This window comes from Xiphophorus hellerii, chromosome 11, assembly GCF_003331165.1.
Source record: "Xiphophorus hellerii strain 12219 chromosome 11, Xiphophorus_hellerii-4.1, whole genome shotgun sequence".
Lineage (NCBI taxonomy): Eukaryota > Metazoa > Chordata > Actinopteri > Cyprinodontiformes > Poeciliidae > Xiphophorus > Xiphophorus hellerii.
Genome location: NC_045682.1, coordinates 28,639,581 through 28,665,123, shown reverse-complemented (window position 1 = coordinate 28,665,123; position 25,543 = coordinate 28,639,581). Strand labels below are relative to the sequence as shown.

Here is a 25,543-nt window from a genome sequence, read left to right as displayed (position 1 = left end):
AGTTTGGAGACCATTTTCCAGTAATATGATGGTAATAATCACATAATAAGATTCTTAGAGATCAATAAACTTTAAGTTCTAATAAACATTTAACACTGGAAAACATTTTAAATATCCAAAATAAACAAAACAACAAATAAAATGAATTATAAAGTCTCTAAACTGGCAGACTGAAGAGCAGTTTTGGTAAGAAAATAGAAAACTGGTAATAGTGACTCCTTGTTTATTGTGACAGTTTGAGTAAAATGTGTTTAATTGTTGCTGCTCTTTCCTCTGTTTGAATCTTATTTTCTGTGTCGGTTCGATCAGAGCAGCTTCGGATCCGGATCTCCACCAGAGGAAGAACGACTCGTTCCAGCAGCACTTATCATCAAAGAGCCGTTTCTTCTCCTCTTCCTCACTTCCTTCCCTCCAAAGAAACTCCTCTTCCTCTTCCTCTGGTTTCTGAAGCAGCGCTCTCTCTCTCTCTCTTTCCGCAGGTCGCTCCATCCTTCCCTCCATCCTTCCCTCCATCCACTCGTCCTTCTGGAAGCGTTTTGCTGCCAGAGCGAATATTTTCAGTGTTTTGGGTAAAACGGATTTCCAGCTCATGTTTGATGTGGTTTTCTGATTAGATCATTTTGTGTTAAGACTTTAAACATCCTGATTTTCATCCAGTTACCAAAAAAGCTGGCAGGTGAAAAATGATCAAATGTGAAAATCCATTCATGGAAAAAAGTTTATCTGTTTAAAAAAACAATTCAGGTGAAAAGAAACAATCAGTGGCTTTATGATAATCCTTTAAATGTATTATCAGTTATTAAACTTGATTTAAGCTCCTGAAGGTGTGAAGGACAGAAAGGATCGGCTGAAACACATTCAGATCATTTTTTATGTGCTTTAAATTATTTTACATATTAAATGTTTTTGTTTGAAAACAAAATGAACAAAATCTGCTCAAAAATGTAACATCTGGCTAAATGCAGCACTGAAAAGGATTTTAATTGATCACATTAAACCTGAACATATTAACACACATATCAAATGTTTTTATCCTTTATGGTGAAAAGGAGAAAAATGTTTAAAACTGTTTTTCTGCTGGTTATAAATCTTCAGTACAGAAAATAGTTTGATAAAATTGTTGGTTTGAGACGATTTCAAATCAAATTTAAAAATACTTTATTGATCCCAGGAGATAATAAATGCTGCTGTAACTCATATTAATTCAGTTTTCCACTAATATAATAATGCAAGAACACATTCTTAATAAAAATCAATAAACTTTAAATTCTGAAGAAGATTTAAGACTTGAACTGGAAGACATTTTAAATATCCAAAATAAATAAAACAACAGAAACAATAAACAAAAAGAATTATGAAGACTCTGTAAACAAAACTATCCTTCAAAAAAAGGTTTAGAAGAGACCAAAACCGCAGACTGAAAACTTTTACCGTCCAGTTTTTGGTAGAAAGAGAAAAACAAAACTATGCATTTTATTATAAGTAATTTATAATTATAAAGAGGAAGGAAAATGATACTATAAAAACATCACACTGTGACCAGTAACACAAAGGAAAATATAGTTCTAATAGATCTGCTAGAGTGGCCTAGTCAAAGTCTAGACATAAATCTGACCAAGAATCTGCAGTAAACTTTCAATCCGATGTGACTTTGCCTGCAGGCTGTAGGAAGTGAAAACTGTGGGCTCACCTCAGGGATCCATAAGGCACAGCTGACGTGGACCCACTTGGTTCCACTGCGCGTCGGCTTCAGGGCGCCGCCTCTCTTGGGGCAGAGCAGACATTTGGGCTGGACCCCCAGAGCGCAGGTCCGACACAGCCAGTTACCCTGAGGCACCTTCAGGATGCCGTAACACGCCTGGCAGAGAGAGCGAGACGTTAACGTGTCATAACGTGTGGACCTGCTGCGAGGCTGGAGGGAAAAACGACGATTCTTTCCTTTCCATCCACAGCAGCGTTGCTGCAGTAGAACCGTTAACTAAATGAGACCCGAAGATGAAGCTGTTAAGTTAGTGCAGCGCAGCAAAGGGAGAAAGGACGCAGAAAAAACGTTAAATCAACTCTAAACCATATTCTTGCATTCTTCTTTTCTCTCTCTCTCTGTCGGCTACGCGACTTATCAGGATTTAAACATTTCCCACACACACAGCAGAACATTCAGTCTGTCACAGTTTTATGTTTTCAGGCTTGATGTTTATTTTGTGATTATTAATAAGTGATTGCTGAGGTAGATTAGCTACTGTTGCTATTAGCTAAGCTAACACAGTGGTGGCAGATTAGCTAATTTAAGCATTACATTTAAATTGCTTCTTTCCACTCTGATCTGTCAGAGTTGGTATTTTAGTCGCCTTTTAAACATTTTTTAACTGAACCGAAACACACAGAATTCCACAGCACATCTACATGTTAAGGTTCTCATAGTCAAGCTAGCTTAACTGAGCTACTTCCCTCTTCCTTGCCATTTTTTTAATTAAAACTTTTTCCTGACCTTGTTCTTGTGGTTGTAGTGTTGACAATTAGTAGCAAAGCACTGCGTTCGTGTTTTCTTCATGTTTCAGGCATAAATGTAAGATTTAGAATCTTGTTTTGACAACTTAAAAGCTAAAAACCAATGCTAGTCATCGTTAGCGAGCAGCTTTTTCCCTATTAAGAGAGGATACATATGTCACATCTCAAAACATCAGCAATTTTCTAAGCTCTAATTTAGACCATATTTTATAGAAACAGGTTAAGAAATAATGGCGCTTCGACTTTATTGATTTGTTGAGATAAATCGATGAGTTGTAATGGCTGAAGGAGCGGCGCTAGCTGCAGCAGCTAACAGGTGATGTTCGAACCAGTAACCTACTGTACATCCATGGTCTCAATATCGAAGAACGATGAACATGTTTTGTATCCCACGGACCGATGCTGACCTGTTCAATCAGTCAAACTTAAGGAGGTTTCGGTGAAGTCTAACCTGATGGACGCAGACATTGCACTTGTCACAGAAGACCATCTCGTTTCCGTCTTCTCCCTCCGGCGAGCGGCACACGTCACACACCACGTCCTCGTCGTACTCGATGCCCAGGCCTTCCTCCGTCTCGATGGCCTGCTGCATCTTTTCCTCGCAGACGCGCTCCAGCTCCACCAGAACGCACTCCATCGTCAGCTCGCCCAGCTCCGGCAAGGCTGGGGGCCAAAACCAAGGAACCATTAAAATGCTGCAGGACATGATCTGTTGAAAAATAAAGCTAATTCTGTTTTTACAAAATATCTTAATATGTTTTTAATAGGATTCGATCACTTTCCCACAGTGATTCAAGGACTTTTAAGGCATTTTATTAAGGTAAGTTTCAAACGTTGGAGATAAAAACAGAAGACAGTTTTTAATATGATATCATTTATTATTAATTATAAAATAGCGCTTTGTGATGTTATTTTATATTCTACTACAGGAGGGACAAGGTCATCTAAAATATAACAAAATTTTATGTTTTGAAATGTTTCTCTACATCCAACTGTCTGCAAACAAAACATTAACAAAAAAAATAATAATTTCAATAACTTGATTTAACATATGAAATAAAAGACAGGCTTTATTGCAGTAAGTCATTGAACAGTTACCTAGCAACCCCAGCGAGCCCAGCCCCGTTACCTAGCAACCCCAGCGAGCCCAGCCCCGTTACCTAGCAACCCCAGTGGAACTCTAGCACGTTTGGTCAGCTGGTTTGGTAAATATTCATTACATTAAAATGATGTAAATGACCTTCCTGCTCAAATTAAACATTAAATATAAACAACATTTTTCCACTAAGTTTTCTGGCCAATCCGTTGGGTTGGACTTTATTATCAAATTCAAGGATTTCAAGCACACAGTTTTTTGGGGGGGTTAAAAAGTGTGATTTCTGGTTTTTCTAAGAATAGTTAGAGGATATTAACTAAAGGTGTTTCTCTGGAGTCGGATTTGTTCTTCCTTGATATCAATAAAATAACAGTAACTATATCCATTTTTCATTTTTTGATGCTACATCTACACTCGACTCGCCTCACTCAGTTTTCATTTCCATTCCCCAAACATCCAGCAGCTGTAATGAAAATAAAAGGGTTGAAACATCAGGCCTAGGATGTTCAGTCATAGATGGATTAAATAAATTTCTCCAGGGCCAAAGATGTTGGTTTTGCTGCCCTGACCCTCGTCTGAAAGGTTGTCCCACTAATCTACGGCTAAAAACAGATGCTGCTCTTCGTTTCAACAGCTATGTAAATGAGGTGCTAGAATCTTGTTTTCATCTCAGATGTCTGTCGGAGGTAAAGGCCTTTCCTTCCTAGAACAGTGAATCATGACTTTATAGATTCTCATTAGGATTCCTGTAATTCTCTTCTATTTGAGGATGGACAGCGAACCAGAACTGAAACTGGTTCAATAAGCAGCAGTGGGATTTTTAACTGCTAAAAGACAAAATTACAATATCAACCCAGTCTGGTAACTTTTCACTGATATGTGGTTTCCACCAGCGTGTGGCGCTAGCTGCTCCGCCCACGATCAGGAATGGTTTCATTTTTAAATCAGTGAGTCACTGATGCTGCATTACTGATTGTTTTTGTCTTTTCTTTATAGTTTTGAATTATGTTATGTTCATTGAGTTAATTCCATACTGTACATCACTTTGGTTACTAAGTACAGATAGCATCTATAAAAAAATTCAGTGATTATCAGCGACTTTGTTTCTGATTTATTTATTAAACTAAAACATTTTGATGCTGTTTTCCTTCTTCAGTCCGGTCGACCCGGTTCTGTTAGAACCGGAATTCCATCACCTGCTCCACCTCCAGCTGCTGTGGTTCTGACCCAAACCAACCTGTTCCCCTCCTGGCCTGTGGGGGCGCTGCACCAAGAACCACTGAAGGAAACAACACAAAAACCTCTGAAGACGCTGAGAGCAACTTCCTTCTTCACCAGATGGAAACAAGATGGAGGCGTCAGATTTTAGTGTTGGAGGATTTCTCTTTAGTCTTTGGCTGAAGACCAGGAGCCATTTCTGCTGCTAGCGCTAGGCTAGCACGTTAGCTTTGGTTGTATTTACCCAGAATGCCCTGCGCTGTAGTCCACTTCCTGCTTTTGGAGCGGGCTCCGCTCTGCTTGGCGTTCACATTCAAACTGAACCAGAACGAGGTTTGGAGGACCAGAGGTCAGAGGTCGATTGGGGTTCACACCTCACCAACCGGACTGGACTTTTGGGCAAATTCCGGCTTTATTTTTTTGGGGTATTAAATAGCTTTTATCCTCTTGATAAATAAAAAATTAAAGTTGAATTTTATATATACAGTCATGTCACGTTGCAATTTAAATAGCAAAACTTTGTGAGGGAAAAAAGCAAAGATAAGATTTATCTGCAAGGGTGTAAAACTGTTTTCTCTGTTTATTTCTTTTTCCAGCAGAGCAGAAGTTTGTAGAACTTTTCTGCCGTTGGATGAATTAAAACGACCCGTAGAGTTACGCCGTCGACGCTTCAGTTTTTCTTCCAGTGTTTTTACACTAACGCCTCATATGATAAGATAAGATAAGATAAGATTTATTGTCATTGTCATCAACAGATTACAACGAGATTGAGATTTGCTCGACTCGAGTTAAGATGCAGGTTATGTGTATATACATAATATACAAAGATAAAGAAATAAATAGTACAAAATGAGAAATAAATAGACATCAGAAGATGGTTGCAGCGCCTGGAGGTGTCGCAACAGAATTTACATTTATAACAAAGTGGTGTCAAGAGCAGAAGTTCTTATGCCTTTGAATTTAGTGCCATGATTGCCATCGGGTAAAAACTGTTTTTTAGGCGATTTGTCCTGGTTTTTATTGCTCTGTATCTCTTGCCTGATGGCAGCAGCTGGAAGAGACCATGGCCAGGGTGTGAAGAGTCATTTAAAATGTCCAAAACTTTCTTGTGGAGCCTGGAAGTGTAAATCTGTTCCATAGTGGGGAGGGGGCAGCCTATGGTTCTCTCTGCTGCCCTAACAACCCTCTGGAGCGCCTTCTTGTCCGCGGATGTGCTGCTGCCGTACCAGACACACAGACCGTACGTGAGCACGCTCTCTATGGAGCAGTGATAGAAGGCCTGCAGCAGGTCTGAGGGGAGACGGTTCTTCTTGAGTATTCTCAGAAAGTACAGTCTCTGCTGTGCCTTCTTCAACAGCTCCTTGGTGTTGGTGCTCCAGGTTAGCTTGTCCTCCAACTCCATGCCCAGAAACCTGAACACTGGGACCCTCTCCACACAGGTCCCACTGATGGTGAGAGGCTGGATGTCCGTTTTGTTCTTCCTGAAGTCGATCACCAGCTCCTTTGTTTTGGAGATGTTGAGGAGCAGGTTATTGACTTTGCACCACTCTGACAACCGCTTCACCTCATCCCTGTACTCCAGCTCCCCCTTCCCGCCTGAGATGAGACCAACAACAGTCGTGTCATCTGCAAACTTTCTTGTTGCTGAGGTGGTTGGAGACACAGTCATGAGTGTAGAGGGTGTAGAGAAGTGGGCTGAGCACGCAACCCTGTGGCGATCCGGTGTTCAGGCTCAGAGCAGTGGAGGTGTGGGGGCCCAGTCTGACCCTCTGGGAGCGACCTGTTAGGAAGTCCAGGATCCAACTGCAGGTGGCTGATGGGAGCCCAAGGTTTGCTAGCTTGGACACCAGACGTTGGGGAAGTATGGTATTAAATGCTGAGCTGAAGTCCATGAAGAGCATTCTGACGTAGCTCCCCTGCTTCTCTAAGTGGGTCAGGGCAGCATGAAGTGCAGTGGATACAGCGTCCTCTGTGGACCTCTTTGCTTTGTAGGCAAATTGGAGAGGGTCCAGCTCAGCAGGCAGGCCAGCGAGGATGTGACTCCGCACCAGTCTCTCGAAGCACTTCATGATGATCGGTGTGAGTGCCACTGGGCGGTAGTTGTTCAGGGTGTTGATGTTGGTTCTTTTTGGCAGGGGGACAATGGTAGAGGAAAACTCCGGCGCATTGAGACAATGTTCAGATTTAGTTATTTTGGCTGCTTCAATAGGAAACAGATTTATGTCACTGCATGAAGTGAGAAGGAAATTATCAGGTGTGTTTATAGTTAACCCTGAGTTAAGTATAGAAACGCTGCATGTTTTCAGACAAATATAATAAAAGAAGAAACCTCTGTTGCCCAGAGCTCAGCTCATGTTGTCGTTTGTATTTCTGCTCAATTTGCATCTGAAAGTGCTGCCTTGCTCCAAGGCTGCTTAATACTTGATGAAAACTGATCTAACTGGCAAATGAGAGCTCTCAACTAAAAACATAAAAAGGATCAGAGATATGAGCAAAGCAAACAGCCTGACTTCCAGGACAGGAGATACATGGAATATTCTCATCGCTGACTGAGGAAGGAAAAACGTTAAAGGATGTTTCTATGGAGAAGATCATTTTAGAAACCTTATGAGATTAAAAGTGCTGCAGCTAAATAAATACAGGGAGAAAACCAGACCACCAATCATTACAGCTCATCAGTCCACCAAGCAGAGAGTCTGGATTTTTATTGAATGTTCTGAAGGATCCAACGCTCAGCTGGGAGGATTTTTATTTTTAAAGAGGAGCAGAGCATCCTGAGCCTCCATTTATTATTTACATCAACACTTCACCACCCTACAAGAAAAATAATTATATTTCCTCTTTCTTCTGCATCTTGTTACATATCCAGTGTTTGAAACGTTCATTAATTTCTTTACTCAACCCTATCGGGTTTGCATTAGCATAGTTAGCATTAAAGTAAAGTTTCCTGTTTTTATGTCACATAAATGCACAAAATGTTCAAGTTTACCTGAAGTTTTTAGGTTAAAATATGTAAAGATAATTTCTGTCTTTAATGCACAAACTTTAACATATGAAAAACATACACAAAAAGATATTTAAACTCGGAACAAATAATTCAAACATATGCAGCTGGCTGGAAAGCAGCAAATAGGACAGGTGATAAAATAGATGACTTAATATTTTTTTAACTTTTCAACTATTTTTACAAGTGTAAATACTATTAAAGCATAAATTAAAATATATCATTATAGTGGAAGTTGCAAAGCTCCACCTGTGGAAGTAAATCTGCTTCTACTCTGACAATCACAACATGTTGATATCAACAAGGAAGGAAAATTATGCAAAAAGGGTTAAAAAATCATGTTTTCCAACTTTTTGATAAGGAAAGATCAATGTTTAGTGTCATTTTGATCAAATTAGAAGAAAATATTCAATAAAATGTAAAAATTATCTGTATAAAAAACATGAGTTGATTGTTTATCATTTTTAGCCAAAATGTTTCCGACTTGCTGTTGACTTTTCCTTCAGTAAAACTTTGTTGATTTCTTTTTGTATCATGACTTTAAAAACACTGCAGAAACATAAAATCTTTTTTGTGGTCTTTTTATGTAATATGTATATCTTGGAACACAAACTAACTCATAAGTGACTTTTCAGAAAGATAGAGAAGCTTTTTGTAAAGTCACAAATTACTTAATTTTGATGAAAAAGTTCTAGCAGATTATTTCAATTATAACAGGAATTTTTCCCATGTTACAAGTGGAATGAAACAAGTTCTTCTTACTTGCTGAAAAGTTAGTTCTGTCTTATTTCGAGTGTACTAAGATATTTGCACTACAAACTAGACAAAAATGACCTGGTAAGATTTTCTGTTTTTGCAGTGAAGAATAATTTTGTGCACCTTTAATTAGATCTCTTCCAAAAATAAGGAAGAAAAGTTGAAATCTATGTGTGATCATTTCTTTTTTCTGTGTAGTGAACAACTTCAGCACATCTGATTAATAACGACTGAAAAGACAGAAGTTTGTTTCTGGCTCTGCTGTGACATCCTGAGCTGAACATGGCAGGAAGTTTCGGCTCCTTCTCTCTGTCTTGTGGTTATTTTGTGTTTGTGTGTTGAACTCTGTTCACTTCCAGCACATGTTCTGTCTTTGCATGTCGTTCTGCTAACCATTGCTGAAAACTGCAGGTTTACATTAATCTTCGTCTTTCCAGTCTAGTGGAAGGTTATGCAGATGTTTCTGCAGGATTTAATGCCCAGCAGGGATCCATAAACACAAACACTTCATCTGCAAAAGACTGATCTGATAAGAAATATGAAACAGAAGAGAAGCTCGAGGTCGGCCGGCCAAATCCAGAGTGAAGGAAAATATAAGAGAGAACGACAGAAAACTGCAGAAAACTTAAAGGAAAAGAAGTGAAGATCAAGAAAGAAAAGAGAAAACAGCTGAAGTTTAATTTACAGAAAGTTTCACACTAAAAATGGATTTAATAGAATTTAATGTTGTATTTTTTTATATCCACTTTACTGGAAGCAAAGAGCTTCAACTAGCATTTAATTTACAAACTGATTATTCTAATTAACTGGATAAAACAGATATTTTTAAACTACCTAAACTGTTTTAAAAGATGCAATTAAACAAATAACTCTTTTTTTAATAAAATAAATCTACTTTTTCTGCATTTAATGCAATAACAGCAATCTTTGTATCAAAGGATAAAAAATATTTCTATTGTCATTTCTGCTTGACTTATCAATAAAGTGTAGAACTAATTTGATTTTGGATTAACAGATTAATAACTGGATACCAAAATGTGCTTAATAGGAGATTTTTTTTAAATAATTTGATCCAGGTGAAGCAAAACTAAAACTTCAGACGTTTAAACAAAGGCGGTGATTGTATGTTGAATGCAAAATGTTTTTTTGTACAGTTTTGGTTCAATTATTTGTTCTTTTAGTAAATGGTCTGTTTGAGTCTTTATTCTTCTGTTAATTAATCAATCAATTCAGTGGCTGCAGCAGTAACGGCTGTTACAGCGGCAGCAGCGGCGGCTGCAGCAGCAGCAGCAGAGCGGCAGCGGCGGCTCACCCATCTGCCTGAACTCCTGGTTGACCAGCTGCAGCCAGGTGACGTCCAGGTCGTCCAGGTCGTAGCAGCCGTGTTGCTGCCAGCGAGGAGGCTGAGCGTCTCCCTCCTTGGTCCGGCCGTCGGCCGACACGCCGCCCGTTGACTCCAGCTGTGACCTGAAACACCAACAGACATGTTTTACTCAGGAGCCGTTTCTAATGAGGTCAGTCAGGCTAACAGGTTGTTGGAAAATGTTGGAAGCAGCTTGTAATCAGAATTTACCCATTAAACAGATTCTGCTGTTTGAACAGGTCAGGATGGATCTGGTTCTGGTCGGAACCAGAGGAGTCCAGAGTCCAGAGTCGGTCCTGGAGGTTCAGCATCCTGCATGTTTCGGTTCTGAAACGTGCAGGATGCCGGGCCTCCAGGACCCACTCTGGACACCACTGGTCTATACAAAACCCGTTCATTACATTTTTATATTAAATCATTCTTAGATCATCAGATTTCAGTCCGAGACGTTTTAGGGTCTCTGTCTCTTTAAATCCAAACAAACTGCTGCTGGCCACGCCCACAACTCATCACTTACACTTACACAACAAAATCTCTGCAAACAGATGTACAAATATACAACCGTACATCTATGAAAAGCAGTAGTGGAGCCTCCTGCACAACCAACCAGAAAGCAGCAAGTCAACAACAAAACTCTTGTCTTTTCCAGCAGCCATTGTACAGAGCATACAGCAGATGACCAAACACTGGGGTTGCTAGGTAACGGGCTGAGCTTGTCTGGGGTTGCTAGGTAACGGCACAGAGCCCATGGAATGAGATGTTACAATACGATGGTTTATGAAATGGCTCAAACAAAAAAAACATGAACTTATTGCCAGAAAACTTTTTTTATGTTTTAGTCTCAGATGGAATAACAAAATCATGCAAAATGTAAATACATATGGCAACAGGTCGCCTTTAAACTTTGTGGATTTTTAAGAGTTTTCTTTATTAATCTTCCATCCTTACAATAAAAAAACTTTAAAAATTGCTTCAACAGGCCTCCTACTTAAACCAAATAAAGTTTAATAAACAATAAACTAAACCTCAGGTCACATAATTCAACCAAACTCGTTTTTGCACTTTGGTGCTGTTTTAACCCTGTTTTTAAAGTGCTATATAAATAAATTTGAGATTGACGTTGAAGAGCAGATTTTCTCTGACGTCACTATGAACGATAGAAACGCAACCAGAGCAAAGATGGAAAAAAAATCCAGATAAATCGATTCATTTATTGATTTATCCATCCGACTCCATCCTTTATTCTCTCTCCTTCGTTTTGTTTCCTTTCCGTTTTCCTCGTTCTCCTCTGTTTCAGATGGTGAATGTTAAAAATATTGATGACATTTGATCCTTTACAACATAGGTGCCAAACTCTGGCCCGCGGGCCAAAGTTGGCCCGCAGTGTAATTATATTTGGCCCGCGAAGCAATTTCAAATTAATATTAGAGCCGGTATTATACGGTGGCAACGCTGTGACGCCGCATTCACCGCTTATACTACAAATCCCATAATGCTCTGCTGTTTTTTTGGCATGTCAATCAGGACAGAGGCAGACACGCCTCCTCCTCTGTGTCAGTAGCACTTATGGTAGCGGACATGGATGTATTAGGAAGGTGGTGATCCGTCTTCTTGCACACTCCTTCGGTTGAAAGCCCCGGCGCACCCCGCATCCCCGGGCCTCTCCCCCAAACCTCACTGCGACCTCAAACTACAGCTGTCACTGTGTTACCCTACCAAAACATGGCAAAAGGAAAGACAGAAAATAGAACTTTTCTGGGCAGGGTGGAGACAGAATATCTGTTTACATATGTACAGTTCAGACCAAAAGTTTGGACACACTTTCTCATTGAATTCAATGAGAAAGTGTGTCCAAACTTTTGGTCTGTACTGTATGTGAGCAACTTTTCTCCTCAATGAAGATGACGAAAACGTCTCACAGGAGACGCCTGACTGACGAACACCTTTGTTCGATAATGAAGGTTTCCTCAGCTCAAACTCTGAGCCCCAATATTGATGAACTGGCATCCAAGAAAAGATGCCAGGTATCTGGCTTGGCTGCATCAGAGTAGATCAGTGTGTCGCAAAATGAGCAGTAAATAAGTTTTTTATGCACCTTTTCTTGTTACTCCAAGGCCTGAATGGTTTATTCATAGTTTATTTAATGATTTATTCATAGTTGTTATGTTATTTTATTTTCAAATTTATTAGCCTGTGTACGAAGCTAATTTTGACATTTACCTCAGAAAGGAGGCATTCAATTTTTATTTAAATTTTATTTAATATGCCATTAATATCTTTTATTATTTTCAGCAACTCAATTTTGCACCCCTGCACTTTTAAATTATATAAGCCTTGCTTGTTCAATATTTATTGTTAAATCAAAACTTGTTTGGGTCCATATTAAAAGATTCACTTGTTCAACCTTGGCCCGTGGCTTTGTTCAATTTAAAATTTTGGCCCACTGTGTATTTGAGTTTGACACCCCAGCTTTAAAGCATGAAGCTGCCATTACAAACCCTGCAAACAGTTTTAATCTGGAAAAATCTTTGTCCAGGTTTTTCCAGTTTTCCTGCAGCCTGTCCCTGGCAGACATGGCCTGGGACCGACTAAACTGTGATTTTGTCTAAATCACAGTTTGACAAATTCATTAAAAGGAAAAAGTGTCCAGAAACAATGCGACCAGTGGAGCGGTGACAGGAAGCTCCTCCTGGTTGCGTCTCGTCTCCGGAGCCTCTGGCCTCAATGTTTCTGTCAACAGCGGCAGGAAATGAGGTCAGGAACTCTGGGAATCAATAAAACTGAAACGATCTCATATACACTCTTTTACAAGCTCGTAATTCATCTGGCCGGTGGAAGCAGCAGCGAGTAAAACGCCACACCCAGCGGAAGGCAGCGACCACGCCCGTTAGGTCGGTCTGGAGACGCCGTGACCTTCAGCAACAATGAGCACAACAGCTCTGAGTTTAAATATTAATATCATCGCTCTCGCCTTCAGGTAAATCTTACCAAGCAGTTTTGGGATAATTCATAGTGAAAATGTTTTAGTGAACATGAAATAAGACAAAACTAACTCATAAGTAACTTTTCAGAAAGACGAGTTTGTTTTAAATATTGATGAAAATGTTCTAGTTCCACTGGCCGATTATTCCACAAAGAGAACTGCGCTGTTGCCTAGCAACCCCAGCCCGTTGCCTAGCAACCCCAGCCAAACCCAGCCCGTTGCCTAGCAACCCAGTTCTAGTTCCACTGGCAGATTATTTCACTTATAACAAGACATTTTTTAAAGTTATAAGTGAAATAATCTGCCAGTGGAAATATAAGTTTTTCATTAAAATTAAGGAAATTTTGTAAACAAACAATTCAGTTATTTTTTAATAAGAAAATAAACACTTTGTTGACTAACAGTATTAATTTGTAGTAGCAGATTAATACTGTGTTAATCTTTTGTAGCAAAGGATGCAGATAAAAAATCTTCTAACATCAACATGAGAAGCTCCGGCCTTCCTGCTGAACTGATCATCAATACAGTGTAGAGATGATCAGTTGATCAGTTGATTGTTTTGGATTAATTGGTGATAAACGGACAGTAAAAGTTTCTCAACAGGAGATTTTATTCACAGAGTTTAAACTAAATCTGCCACTGGAGAACAAATTTACAGACAAAGAAGGTTTTTTTCATTTTTAATGCAAAAACAGTTTTGCTTTAAGCAATAATTAATCAGATTAATCATTTCAGCGCTAACTGCTAATGTGCATTTCTCTGCGCAGCAGGAACCAGAACCAGAACCAGAACCAGGAAGGACCAGTTGCCGGCACAGCGGCAAAGTTGCCGTTGCCTCCATGTTGACAGATATTGCTGGTTTCTGTGTTGCTGTGATGAATGTGGAAATGGGAGACGCTGTTTCCCTTCGTTTTGCATCGCGGTGCGGCGTCTGACACTCGATCCCATCATGCTCTGCATCCATTCACTCACTTCCTGCTGACGTTAACGTCACACTGAGGTTTCCTTTATGGACGCCATTCACTTTATTTGACTTCATGTCTCATTTTAAACTTTCAGCAAACACAAAAGGACTTAAATTCACAAACACATTTAAGCTAAATAAATTAAACACAAGGATTTATAGTGACTAAGTACGGTTTAATAAGAGATGTGATTGTTTTATTCTGCAGTTGAAGCGCAGCAGCAGCGTTTCCCCATCCTGCCGTCTGCGTCTGTTTCCTCTCCGTTTGTCCAGTTTCACATATCAGCCTGATAAAAATAAGCTTCAGTTTTCCGTCTGCTTCGTCCTCACACACATTTTAACGTTACACACTCATTACACATTAGCACATTGATTCGGTCGCTATGGTTGAAATTGTCCATTTGCAGACAAAAATGGATCAGATGTGCGATTTATTTTTTATTTTCATGAGAGTAATGGATGCAGTGGAAATGCTGCTCATCACTGATGGACAATTACCAGAACGGCAACATCGACTCAAAGTGGAAAAAACGAAACATTCAGGGAAGATGAGTGTTTCCTGCACAGCCACAGAGGAAGCAGAATAAACGGCACAGGAGCCGTGATGGAAGAGATGGAGAAGTACGGTGGTGGCAGCATCATGCTGACTCAGGCTGGAAGGTTTTCCCATCTAATCTTAAGGAAACTGGAAACGTCCAGTCAGGTTTAAATGTCAAAATTAGAGTTTGAGTTGGGCTGGGAAATAAATCCATTTAATCAATTATTCAAATTTTTACTTTTTGAAAATTTAATGTTTGGAAAATCTGGATTTTTTTAACAGTGATTTTAGCAAACCCAAAAACTACCGTCTTCTTTGACAAGTGAGTTTTATATCTTTTATTTATTTAGATTTTGAGTTTGAAAGTTACAAGAATAAAGTTTTAATATCACCGGAATAAAATCTTAAAATTAGGAAAATAAAGTATTAATTTTATGAAAACTCCAACACGAAAAATAACAAAAAATTAAGAATGTTGAGCATCTTTTGAAGTTATACTTTAGTTTAAGTTTTATTTATTCTTTAATCAGGATCAAATTATTAATATTACTTTGAAACTATAAGCTTTTTCTTGTATTTTTAAAATAATTTTTTTTCTTTTGCATATTTTTTTCTTCTATCATGATTTTATTCTCATAATTAAACTCAAATTCTTGCATTCTTGGCCCCGTTGTCATTTATAATTTATTGTTTTGTAAAAACGGTGAGCAAAAAAAAAGAGATTGAAACCAGATCTGGTGTGAAAAACTTATTTAATTTTTGAGCCAAATCATCCAGACTGAGATTTTTCTGCCTTTTTAATGGCAGCAGTGCTGAATACACTGTAAAAACACAAAATCATTTTGGTCTAAATGAGACAAAACTACAGAAAACTTTCAGCAGGAAAGATCAGCTTCCTTAAATGTCCTAATATTGTATGTAAAAAAAAAGGCTTAGATGAAAAATGTACCAATGTATTTGAATAACTTATATATAAATTGATAATTAAAATAATCATCAGTTGACGCTTCATGTTGACGTCTGCCTGCTTTTCTCCTCAAACATGGATAAAGTTCAGCCCATTTTCATGTCTCTATCTTAAGTCAAACATAAACAAAAGTAAAATTTTAAACGTTTTGAAGGTGTGAATTATTTTCCTTCTTGGCTTGTCGTGTGTGTTTACCTTAAGCAGAGCAAGAGGAGTGAAGAAAGCCAGAGGAGAGCGATATTTTACAGTTCTCCCCTCGGAGTCGTAACAACAGGACAGCTAATTTAGCTTTGATCTTTATGGTTTGTGTCATGAAATATTCAGGAGGAACTGCACTGGCTCCCATTCCTAAACAATGAAACCTAAACACGGCTCCTCGGAGCGGAGCGGCACGACGCCACTCTGCCTCGCAGGAGCTGGAGAATCTCTCAGCCATCAGCGGAAAGTTACGAGGAAAGAGGGAACGCCGGCGCTTAACTGGCGAACAAAACGTTACATCAGCTTGAAGAACAGGAACAACTGCAAAACATTTTGGCTCTCTGGTAACATGACATTTTCAGATCTGAAATCACATCCAGACGGTGAAGATAAGTTAAGAACTTTATTCAGGAAATCTGCAGGTTTCAGTAAGAGACATTTAATACATTTATAATGAAACCCTGAATGAAACCTAAGACCCAACAAACTATCAAAAGTAGAAAAATTAAGCAGAGGAGTTAGAATACCTAAAAATATTACTCAACCAAGCAGCAAAACCAGTTGACCAAACGTGCTAGAGCTCTGTTTGGGTTGCTAGGTAACAAACCGAACCCTGCCGGGGTTGCTAGGCAACAGCCCAGTGTCTGTCGAACGTGGCTCAGCATATTTAGGTATTTGAAATGTCTCATTCTCCGCACACCTGCTTATTTCCAAAAAATGTCTGGATTGGTTTTTGAAGCTCTTGATCTGTTTTTAGAAGCAGTTGAGACACAAATGGAAGAAAAAAAACAAAACGATCCTGTGGGCTCAAGTAAAAGAGAAAAGTATCCATCCAAGAAATTAATCAAGTTAGTTTAACAAGGTATTTGGTAAAAAGTCTACTTACTGAGTAACTGATCAAGTTATCAATCATTTAATTTTTAAAAATTACATCATCAGACGAAACAAAATATGAAGTTAAGAGAAAATTTTATTTTAAGAACCAAAATGACAATAATTCATCTAAGTAAAAAAATAACAAAATCAGGTTAAATATTTTTTCCAAATCAGTTTCTTTGAATAAAAAACTTGTGAAACTTTAACAAAAACTGCAGGTGTGGATTTTGGTTAAAACATTACTCAAGTAAATGTATTTGAGCAAATATAACTAGTCACTACCCAACTCTGCAATTAAACGTAGCACAAATTGTGAAAAAAGCTAGCTAGCTAGCAAAGGTAAAGTAGCATGTGGCTACCGGTAGCCCTAACCGCCTGGAGTCTCAGCTGGTTTGACTCAAATTTCTGCCTGACAAAAAGGAAAAAAACTACATATGGGATTATTTAGGTCTTTCATGACGAATTTTAAGGCCTGTGATTAATTAATTTAAGGCCAACGTTTAAAGAAATTATTTTTATTTTGTTCTCAAACAGAAAGAGATGTTCAGTAGATCTTGTCTCGCATCCAGGGGGCGCTGTTGTTTATATGTAAACAGTTTTTAGTCACTGCAGAGAAATATATAAATATATTCATCTGCTTGATACTTGATTGCACAATGTTGATTCTCTGTTCAGATTCTTCGGGTTAAATATTAAATAAACTCAATGAAAATTAAATACTTTTGAATATTTTATTATCATTTTAAAATAGATTTTTCTTGACCTCATCAGTCAAAATGATGGACAACAAAAGTAAGATCTACTTGTAATAAAACTCAACTGAGCAGGGCTTTGCTAAATGCTTATGTATTTAAAAACAACTTTCAGAAATTATTCATTAGGACTGGAGAAATATCAAACAAGAACCCTTCAACAGACTGAATATCTGAAACTTATGCAAAAAAGTCAAACTCTTATTGGAAGAAACTGTTTATCTACCTTCTATATTTTGTTTTACATCAAATTAACAGGATCTGGTTTAATCAGATGGGAAAAATTAAAACAAAAATAACTGAAGAGGACAACAGAAAATTATAACCAAATAAACGTATGAAAAGAAGGTGGAGCAGAAAGTCGGCTTGATGTTCCCGTTCTTTCCTGCTCCCATGTGTTTCTCACCACTCTGTAAATCTGGCGCTCCATTTTCATAAAACACCAATAACAATCTTTTCACAAGGCGCAGCGAGGTAGACGGTGTTTACACAAGACGTTTCCAGTGTGGGTTGAGCCGGCTCTGACAGCGAGCCCACACAGGACACGTCTCGTTTAAACAGACATCAACTCCTGACAGATCGCTCACGCAGAACAGGAAGCCGAACGGAACCAGGCTGGAAACGAACACGAGGCCGAACGGGAAGCAGCGCGGGACGGAGGAGGCGTTCAGGAGAAAATCCTTCAAACCAACAAACTTTTAATTAGTCAGAGAGGCTGTTTAGCAACAGCAGCTGGTGTAAAAGAAGATAAAACTCTCACAAACTCATTTGTCTATTTATATTTAATGTTACAATGAAAGTAGCATCCTAAATAAAAAGCTGTTCCAGTCAAAAACATGCAGAGGTTTTACACTACGCTGATGATAATCTGATATTTTTGGAAGTGAATAAGTTTGGCAGTTTAGTGTCTGATCAAACTTAGGTATCTATGTTTACAAGAAAAATAAGACAAACAAACCAACTGTCAGCTTGAAAAAGTTGTGCATTTGTGGAAAATGAACAACTTGGACTCAAAATGTTGGCAGATTACAGTCAAAGAAGAAAAACCCAGAAAAGAAAAGGAACGGCAGTGGAGGAAGCATTTAAAGGACATAATGTTTAAACATTTGAGACTTTTAACAGTTTTTATCTTCATCTCAGTTTATTTTAAGGTTTAAGGCCAATAAATTATAAACTACTGACTAAAAACTGCAGATCAAACTGAGGAATGATTTTCAAATAAGAGGAAAAAACAGTTCTTTATGTCTGAATGAATGATGAAATTGGATTTCAAATTTAAATGCAGAAAACAAACCGGATCCGGAAGTTGTTCTGAATACACGATTGAGCCTCTTGTCTCTTCTTTTTCAGAAGCAAACAATCATTTCTCTGTTTGCTCAAACTGGGTCTGAAATAATCTCTCATTCTTCAAATACCTCAGTGTCAGAGTATGGCTGAGAACCCGTCTATTCTCCCTGTAATCCCTCTCTTTCTTTGCCCCGTTTTCACGCCAGACAGAGAGTGAGCTCAGATGTGTGAGAGGACGTGACAGAGGCGGCGTGTTGTGCCAACAGCTCCTGTCTTTGGCCAACCTCCACCAATCCCTCACTGGGAAACAGCCTGCTGTCTGCATGCAGACAATCAGGTCAGCATCCACAACCCACACGGGGTCACCCACCCTGGCTTCCAGGGGCACACAGGATGCCCACTTTGAAATAATCTACTGAGAAAAGTTTAGTTGAATACCATGAGAGAACCAGCCTGGTTCATCTGATGTAAAAACCAACTCACTGCTGTCCTCTGCGCCCGAACACCAACCTCATTTTATCATCACTGTATCATTTAACCTGAAGACAAATTCATCATCTTCATAGGTTCATTGCAAACAGCCTGTCCTTTGTTTTTCTCTGTTTCCACGGTAACGTTGTTAAAGAAACGAACGGTATAAATGATTTCTGGACTCTGCGGTCAGAAGCAGCTGAACTCTGAGAGAGAATGTGGGAACGATTAGAAACTCTGACCATGACAGGAAAACCGTTTCATGAACAGAAAGAAACTTAAACTGGAAGCATTTCACTTATTTGTACTGACTGCTGTCATCAACACAGGAGGAGAGAAAGTTTCCCTCCATCAGGCTGCTGGTCCTTAGTGAGTCACCTTCACGTCAGAGGAGCCAATCAAACACCTTTACACCTCAGGGTTTCGTCCAATCAGGGAGCTCCAAACAGAAACGGAAACCAAATGTTATGTTGCACCGAAACATTACAGCACATCAGTGGAACAGCTGCAGATACCGGAGTTAGAGTTTCCACCCACGGTTCTAATCTACAGACAGATTAAATCTAATCTGAAAGAGGAAATAAAAAGTTAATTATGAAAATACTGCAGATATTTTTACACGAGCTTTAAAGATGGATGGTATTAAAACAACAGCATCGTTTCTCAATAATTACAGGCTTTGCAGAGAAAACATTACTGAACTGATGCTAACTGAACTGATGCTAACTGAACCGTTGCTAACTGAACTGATGCTAACTGAACTGATGCTAACTGAACCGATGCTAACTGAACTGTTGCTAACTGAACTGATGCTAACTGAACTGATGCTAACTGAACCGTTGCTAACTGAACCGTTGCTAACTGAACTGATGCTAACTGAACTGATGCTAACTGAACCGTTGCTAACTGAACCGTTGCTAACTGAACCGTTGCTAACTGAACTGATGCTAACTGAACTGATGCTAACTGAACAGATGCTAACTGAACCGATGCTAACTGAACCGATGCTAACTGAACCGTTGCTAACTGAACTGATGCTAACTGAACCGTTGCTAACTGAACTGATGCTAACTGAACCGTTGCTAACTGAACTGATGCTAACTGAACTGCTTCTCCCTGCTTCCTGTTTCTGAAGCATGTTGGATAAAGGAACGGTTCAAACCTGAAGGTAAAGTCACATTCCAAGTATTGATGAAGGCACATAGTTGCAGATTTTATGCTTACAACCAAATTTATTTCTCATCCCAGTTTTATTCCTGATTATAAATTATGACATATCTTGTGTAGCGCTGCAGGTTTACTTTTCCACTTTCCTGCCAACTCATCGGCGCCGAGGGGGAACGTTAGCTTCAGCCACAGAAAGCGAGCATTAATGCATTTTACAGCCAGCTGCCATTTTGCTCTGAGGTTCAGTCCGCCTGTTGTCATGGATATGATTCAGACCTGTTAGCAGCTTTTCTCTAAACCACCGCCGGCTCCAGGAGAACACCTGAGCAGAAAGCGGCGTCGCACATGATCAAACATGTGACGGCAAGCAGCCCTGAACCGATACCAGCGCACAAACACACACAGCACTGTCGGGCTTCGCCTGTTTGTGTTGGAACTCTGAGAGTTTGGGGAGACAAACACTGAGGGAGGAAAAAAGGAAAAGCCAACCTCCACCTTCCTGTGCTCAGAAATGTGCTGTTAGTGTTACACAAAAGAGAAGAAACACGTAACAAGAGGGAAGGGGATGCAGCAGGGAGAGACGGCAGCAGAAGAAAAGAGCTGGGATTGGCTGAGTGTTTGTGCCTGCAGCAGTTTGGGCCAACAAGTCGGGGGAATGTTTTCATTCATATTTTCCACTCAGTTAGTCGGAGCCAAAGAGGCACAGTGAGCAGCAACGGCTGAGGAAGAGAAAACCAGAGATAAAAATGGTTTTAGTGGTTATATCCTCTGAATCAGGGGTGTCCTAACTTTCTGCACAAAGGGACAAAATCTCCAAGCTGAAAATATCCAGGGGCCAACATTAAAAACCCAAAAATATTATTATGAATTCTTCCTCTTTTAGCTGCAAAACAGTAAATAAAACATGTACGTTTTATGTTTACAGTCATGTAAAATTTTGGGTTAATTATTTTCCATTTTTTTAGTCAAAGTGTTTTTAATCCCAGTAAGAAAAATAAGAGTTTCCCTTTACAAACTTTGCTGTTTTTATCCAAATGCAGGACGAGTCGCTAGATGTTTTTATGACATAAAGATAAAAGAAAAATTTTTGTGTTGTACTTTACATCTTCAGTTTAAGACGACATAAACTTTCCAATTTAAAAAAAAGAAAAAACGTGTCGGAAGCTAAACTGTAAATTAATGACCCAATTTTAAATAAATAAGCAGCAGCTATAACTATACCTCTGATTGAGTCTAATAAATCTGTGCAGCTGGAAATGTCAAAAATATTAAATAAATCCATTAAAATAAGTACAACCATTTAATTCAGAAATTTGGAAAACAATAGTAAATGATGATTATGATTACTTGTTGAATAATAGAAATAGTTCATGATATGATTACATCATAAAGTGTTTACAGTGAAGCTTCATTGGGAAGTTTATTTTATTTATTTTATTACTTAAATCAGTGGAAACAAGAGCTTTTTGTTCTGTATCCACTAAATAGAGCAGCTAATAGGTGATTTAGCATTTTAATTACAGTTATCACTTTATACTTTTGAACACTGAGTGAATATAAATGTAAAATAATCCTGAAGATGGAGTAACTCTCAGATTATAAATTGGTAAGCTGTTATTAAACATTCAGGATTTATAGCAGATTTTCTTCTTCTGCTTCCAGGGAAAAAAACTGTTTCATTTGCACAGTGGAAATTAATTTTCCATTATCTTAGGAAGGAAAAATGTCAAACTTGGGCAGAATTTTACTTTAAAAGTTTTGTAAAGGACCTTCAACTACCTTTCACAATTAAAGAACAAGAAGAGTCTTCATTTTAAACTTTAAACTCCACCACACATAGCAAGAAACATCCCAGAGGGGAAAATACCAATCAAACTGCAGTGTAAGGAATGATGTGGGCAAGTTTGAGGTGAGCGCATTCGGAGAGTCATCCTGCCTCTGAGGCGAAGGAAGAATGCCACCCAAGTGTTCCCCGTGTCCCGTCTAGGAGGAACACTAATACCGCTTTATATAAATGGTTACACAACACTCTGAGTGTGTGGGGGGGGGAACAGGGCGTAGCTTCGTTAACACACACACACACAAACAGAGACAAGTAAACACAAGCTGACAGCAACAGTCTGCAAACACAGACAACCAGTGGAACAGATAAACTGAGGGGACGAGACCGCTAGAGACTCGCTGTACATCCGTCAACACAATCTGCTTCATTCAGCTAGCTAGCTTTAAAACACACAACTAATGGATTTTAACACAAAACAAAGAAAGTTTCTGTGTTTTATCCTTCATACATTCTGAGAAAACCTGCTGTCTTTGTTTAGCTTGAACAGGAAAAGCTTTTTTTGATGTGTTCAACCAGCATCTGCTGAGCTAGCATGTAGCATGTAGCATGTAGCATGTAGCCTTCATCATAACGTTCTCTAAGCTAGCTTAAATCTTAGCGCTTTGACACTGTTTACATGCCGCAGTCGGCTCTTTGTTCCGATGATCTACGTCCCTGAAAACGTGTATAAATAACTGCATCATCTGCATATGATAAAATGTAATTTACAAACAAAACAGAAATCATTGGTAAACAAACTAAAGAGATCTGGACCAGTAGAGCCACGTGGGAACCAGCTTCAAATTGTAACAATTTGTGAACGAGACGAAAGATTTCACAGCATGAAAAACTAAACTTCAACATAAACAATTACAAAAATAATAATTACACACAGCTACTGGGTTTATTTAGATTTTTTTCTGATTATCTGACCTGATCAGGTCAAATAAAACCAACTAAATTTAATATCCCAATATCTTAGTGAATTTATGTATTTTTATTAATCTGATTTAAACAATTTGTTTTGCTTAAGTTCTGCTGAGAAAATATTTTTATCATTTGCAAACATTAAATATCACAGTTTCCACACGGCATAATAATAAAAATATTAATAAAACTAATCATATCTGGTATTGAGTAGGAAAACATTTTCCAATAAATAGCTTCAGAATGAGATAAAATACATAATTCAATAGGATTTACATATCGCACACACATCAAGAAAAAACACAATCAGAAAGTTGATCATTTGTCAGAATGTGTTTAGTAGCTCCAACTAAACAGATGTTATATTAATAATGAGGTTTTTCATATCAATCAAGTAAAACCAGCTCAACTTGATATCCTCATAGCTGAATTCAACTATTTAAATAGTATTTATAAAAAATATATATTGGACATGTCTATTTTTCTTATTTTTTAATTAAGAAAAGTAAAATATATATACTTATTTAAGCTTTATCAAATTGTTATTTGACAACATTCTACTTGGAAAAATCTTCCTATCATCTCATTAAAAGGCCTAATTAATGAAGCTGAAGCTGAAAAATGTGTAAATTTAAACTTAAGCAGAGCTGCAGGTTCTTATTCCTTACAAACTCAACATTAAACTGCTATTCTTTTAAAGTGGAAAGCTTATTTATGCATTTTGGATTTATTTCTGAAACCGTTTTAAATGTTTAGATTTGCAAATGAGGCTTTAAATTGTAATTATGCACAGCAGAACTCTGTTTATTTTAAATACAGACCACTTACAGCTGAAGATGGTAAAAATACACGCTTAACAGAAATCATGGTACAGACTTGAAAATCAATGTGAGGCTAATTAAATAAAAAAAAAAAATACTACTGAGTCACATGCTGGCGGCTGCAGTTGCCCTTTAGCTCAATTGGAAACTGCAGCCTGGGGTTTTAAAAATCTGTCGCCTCGTTTGTGTCCCATAAATTAGTGCAGAAAAACAGACTGCAGAGCGAATAAAAGGTCTGGTGGAAAAACATGACAGCAGCTCTCCCCGTGTGTTTATCACCGTTTATGAATATGAGACGGTGTCATCGCTTAATGCAAGTTTCTCTGAAAACGAAATGCATTTGCAGAGTGGTGTTTGTGTCTGCAGGAGAGAAAAAACCTTTTGTGTTGGGGCTCAGGTTCTCATTACATGCATGATGCAAATGGCAAACAGCGTGTTGGTACAAGTGTTTTCTCCTCTGCCTGTGCAAGAAAGATGAGTTATTGTGTGGGCGTCTTTCTAAAAAGCAGCTTTAAAAAGATAAAAGTGGCAGAAAAGGAAACAAAGCAACGAGAACAAAGTAAAATCATGACGAAAGAGACTGAAGGCTGTAATTTCACCAGCTGCCTTGTCGTGGATGAGGTCATGAACTTTACTGTACGTTCATGTGTTCATAAGTTTGCTTTTGTCCTTTTCAGCTGCTGTGAGGTGAAGATGAACTTTGAGCGTTTAGAGACAGAAAACCGTTTCTATACCTGCAGACCGGAAACACACAAACTACAATTAACTACAGCAAACTACAACAAACTACAGCAAACTACAATTAACTACAGCAAACTGCCACAAACTACAATTAATATAACAAACTATAACAAACTTCGGCAAACTACAACAAACTACAACAAACTTCAGCAAACTATAAGTTTCTATACCTGCAGACCGGAAACACACAAACTACAACAAACTACAGCTCACACCTGGAGTCTAACAGATTCAGCTACTAACAATTATTAATCGATCAATCGGATAAGAAATTGGCACATTTTGCTGATTTTTCTTTTAATCACTTGAACATTTTTAATATAAGATTAAAAATACATTAAAATGCAAAATAAACATTTTACTGCCTAATTCTCTTTTTGGAAAAACTGGAAGCAAAATGTGTTTAAGGAGATTTTTTTTTTTTTTTTTTACAGAATTTGAAGAAGGTGAAGCAAAAACTTGTTTAATTTTATTGATTTTTTTTATCTTGAGAAATGTATTTTTTTAGTACAGTTCCGCCTTAATTACTGCTCTGATTATGTTGTTCTATCAGCAAGTTGCCTGTTTTGAAGTCTGTATAATTCAGTTAATTAATCAGTAATTAAATTAGTTGAGTATTATTTCAATTATGTATAAATCTGATGAATCGTTTCAGTCTTAGTCTTTGAAACTCTCATGTTGTTAAGATCCCAAAGCTGCAGCTGATTTTTAGCGTTAACCGCTTGCCGTACATCTGCTCTGACCCTGTGAACAGAGGAAACCAGAGCAGCAACAGTTTTTCAGGAACTTCCCTCTTTGGCTTTTTGTGCTGCAGTGAATCATCTCCTTTTAGTCCTGCATCCTCTTCCCTCTCGCCAGCGAACTTTACGTCTTTTCACCACAGCCATAAATCTTCGTTTTGGTCTTCCTCTCGGCCTGCTGCCCTGTGGCTCCAACCTCAGCATCCTTCTTACCTTACAAGCTTTTTCGACTCTTTTCCACTCAGTCTGTTGCTCTGAACCGTTTGACCCAGACGTCCTTAAGTCTTCTACTTTCTGTAACGTTCCACTCCCATGTATTCTGCCTCGCTGCCACTAATCTCCAC

The 25,543-nt window shown here is 38.4% G+C and overlaps 1 protein-coding gene across 3 annotated transcripts in view; it reads right to left on the bottom strand.

Annotated features, from left to right (window-relative positions):
• jade2 (jade family PHD finger 2) overlaps positions 1 to 25,543 on the bottom strand; it is a 145,550-nt gene that overhangs the window by 53,068 nt on the left and 66,939 nt on the right. For all 3 annotated transcript variants that reach the window (XR_004340988.1, XM_032576558.1, XM_032576559.1), the window contains exons 5-7: positions 9,895 to 10,049; positions 2,960 to 3,171; positions 1,691 to 1,858 (exon numbers count right to left, since the gene is read on the bottom strand). Coding sequence is in view for 2 of the 3 variants with exons in the window: in XM_032576558.1 (XP_032432449.1) it covers positions 1,691 to 1,858; positions 2,960 to 3,171; positions 9,895 to 10,049 (535 nt within the window). In the remaining variant the exon portion in view is untranslated. The remainder of the gene's footprint in view (positions 1 to 1,690; positions 1,859 to 2,959; positions 3,172 to 9,894; positions 10,050 to 25,543) is intronic.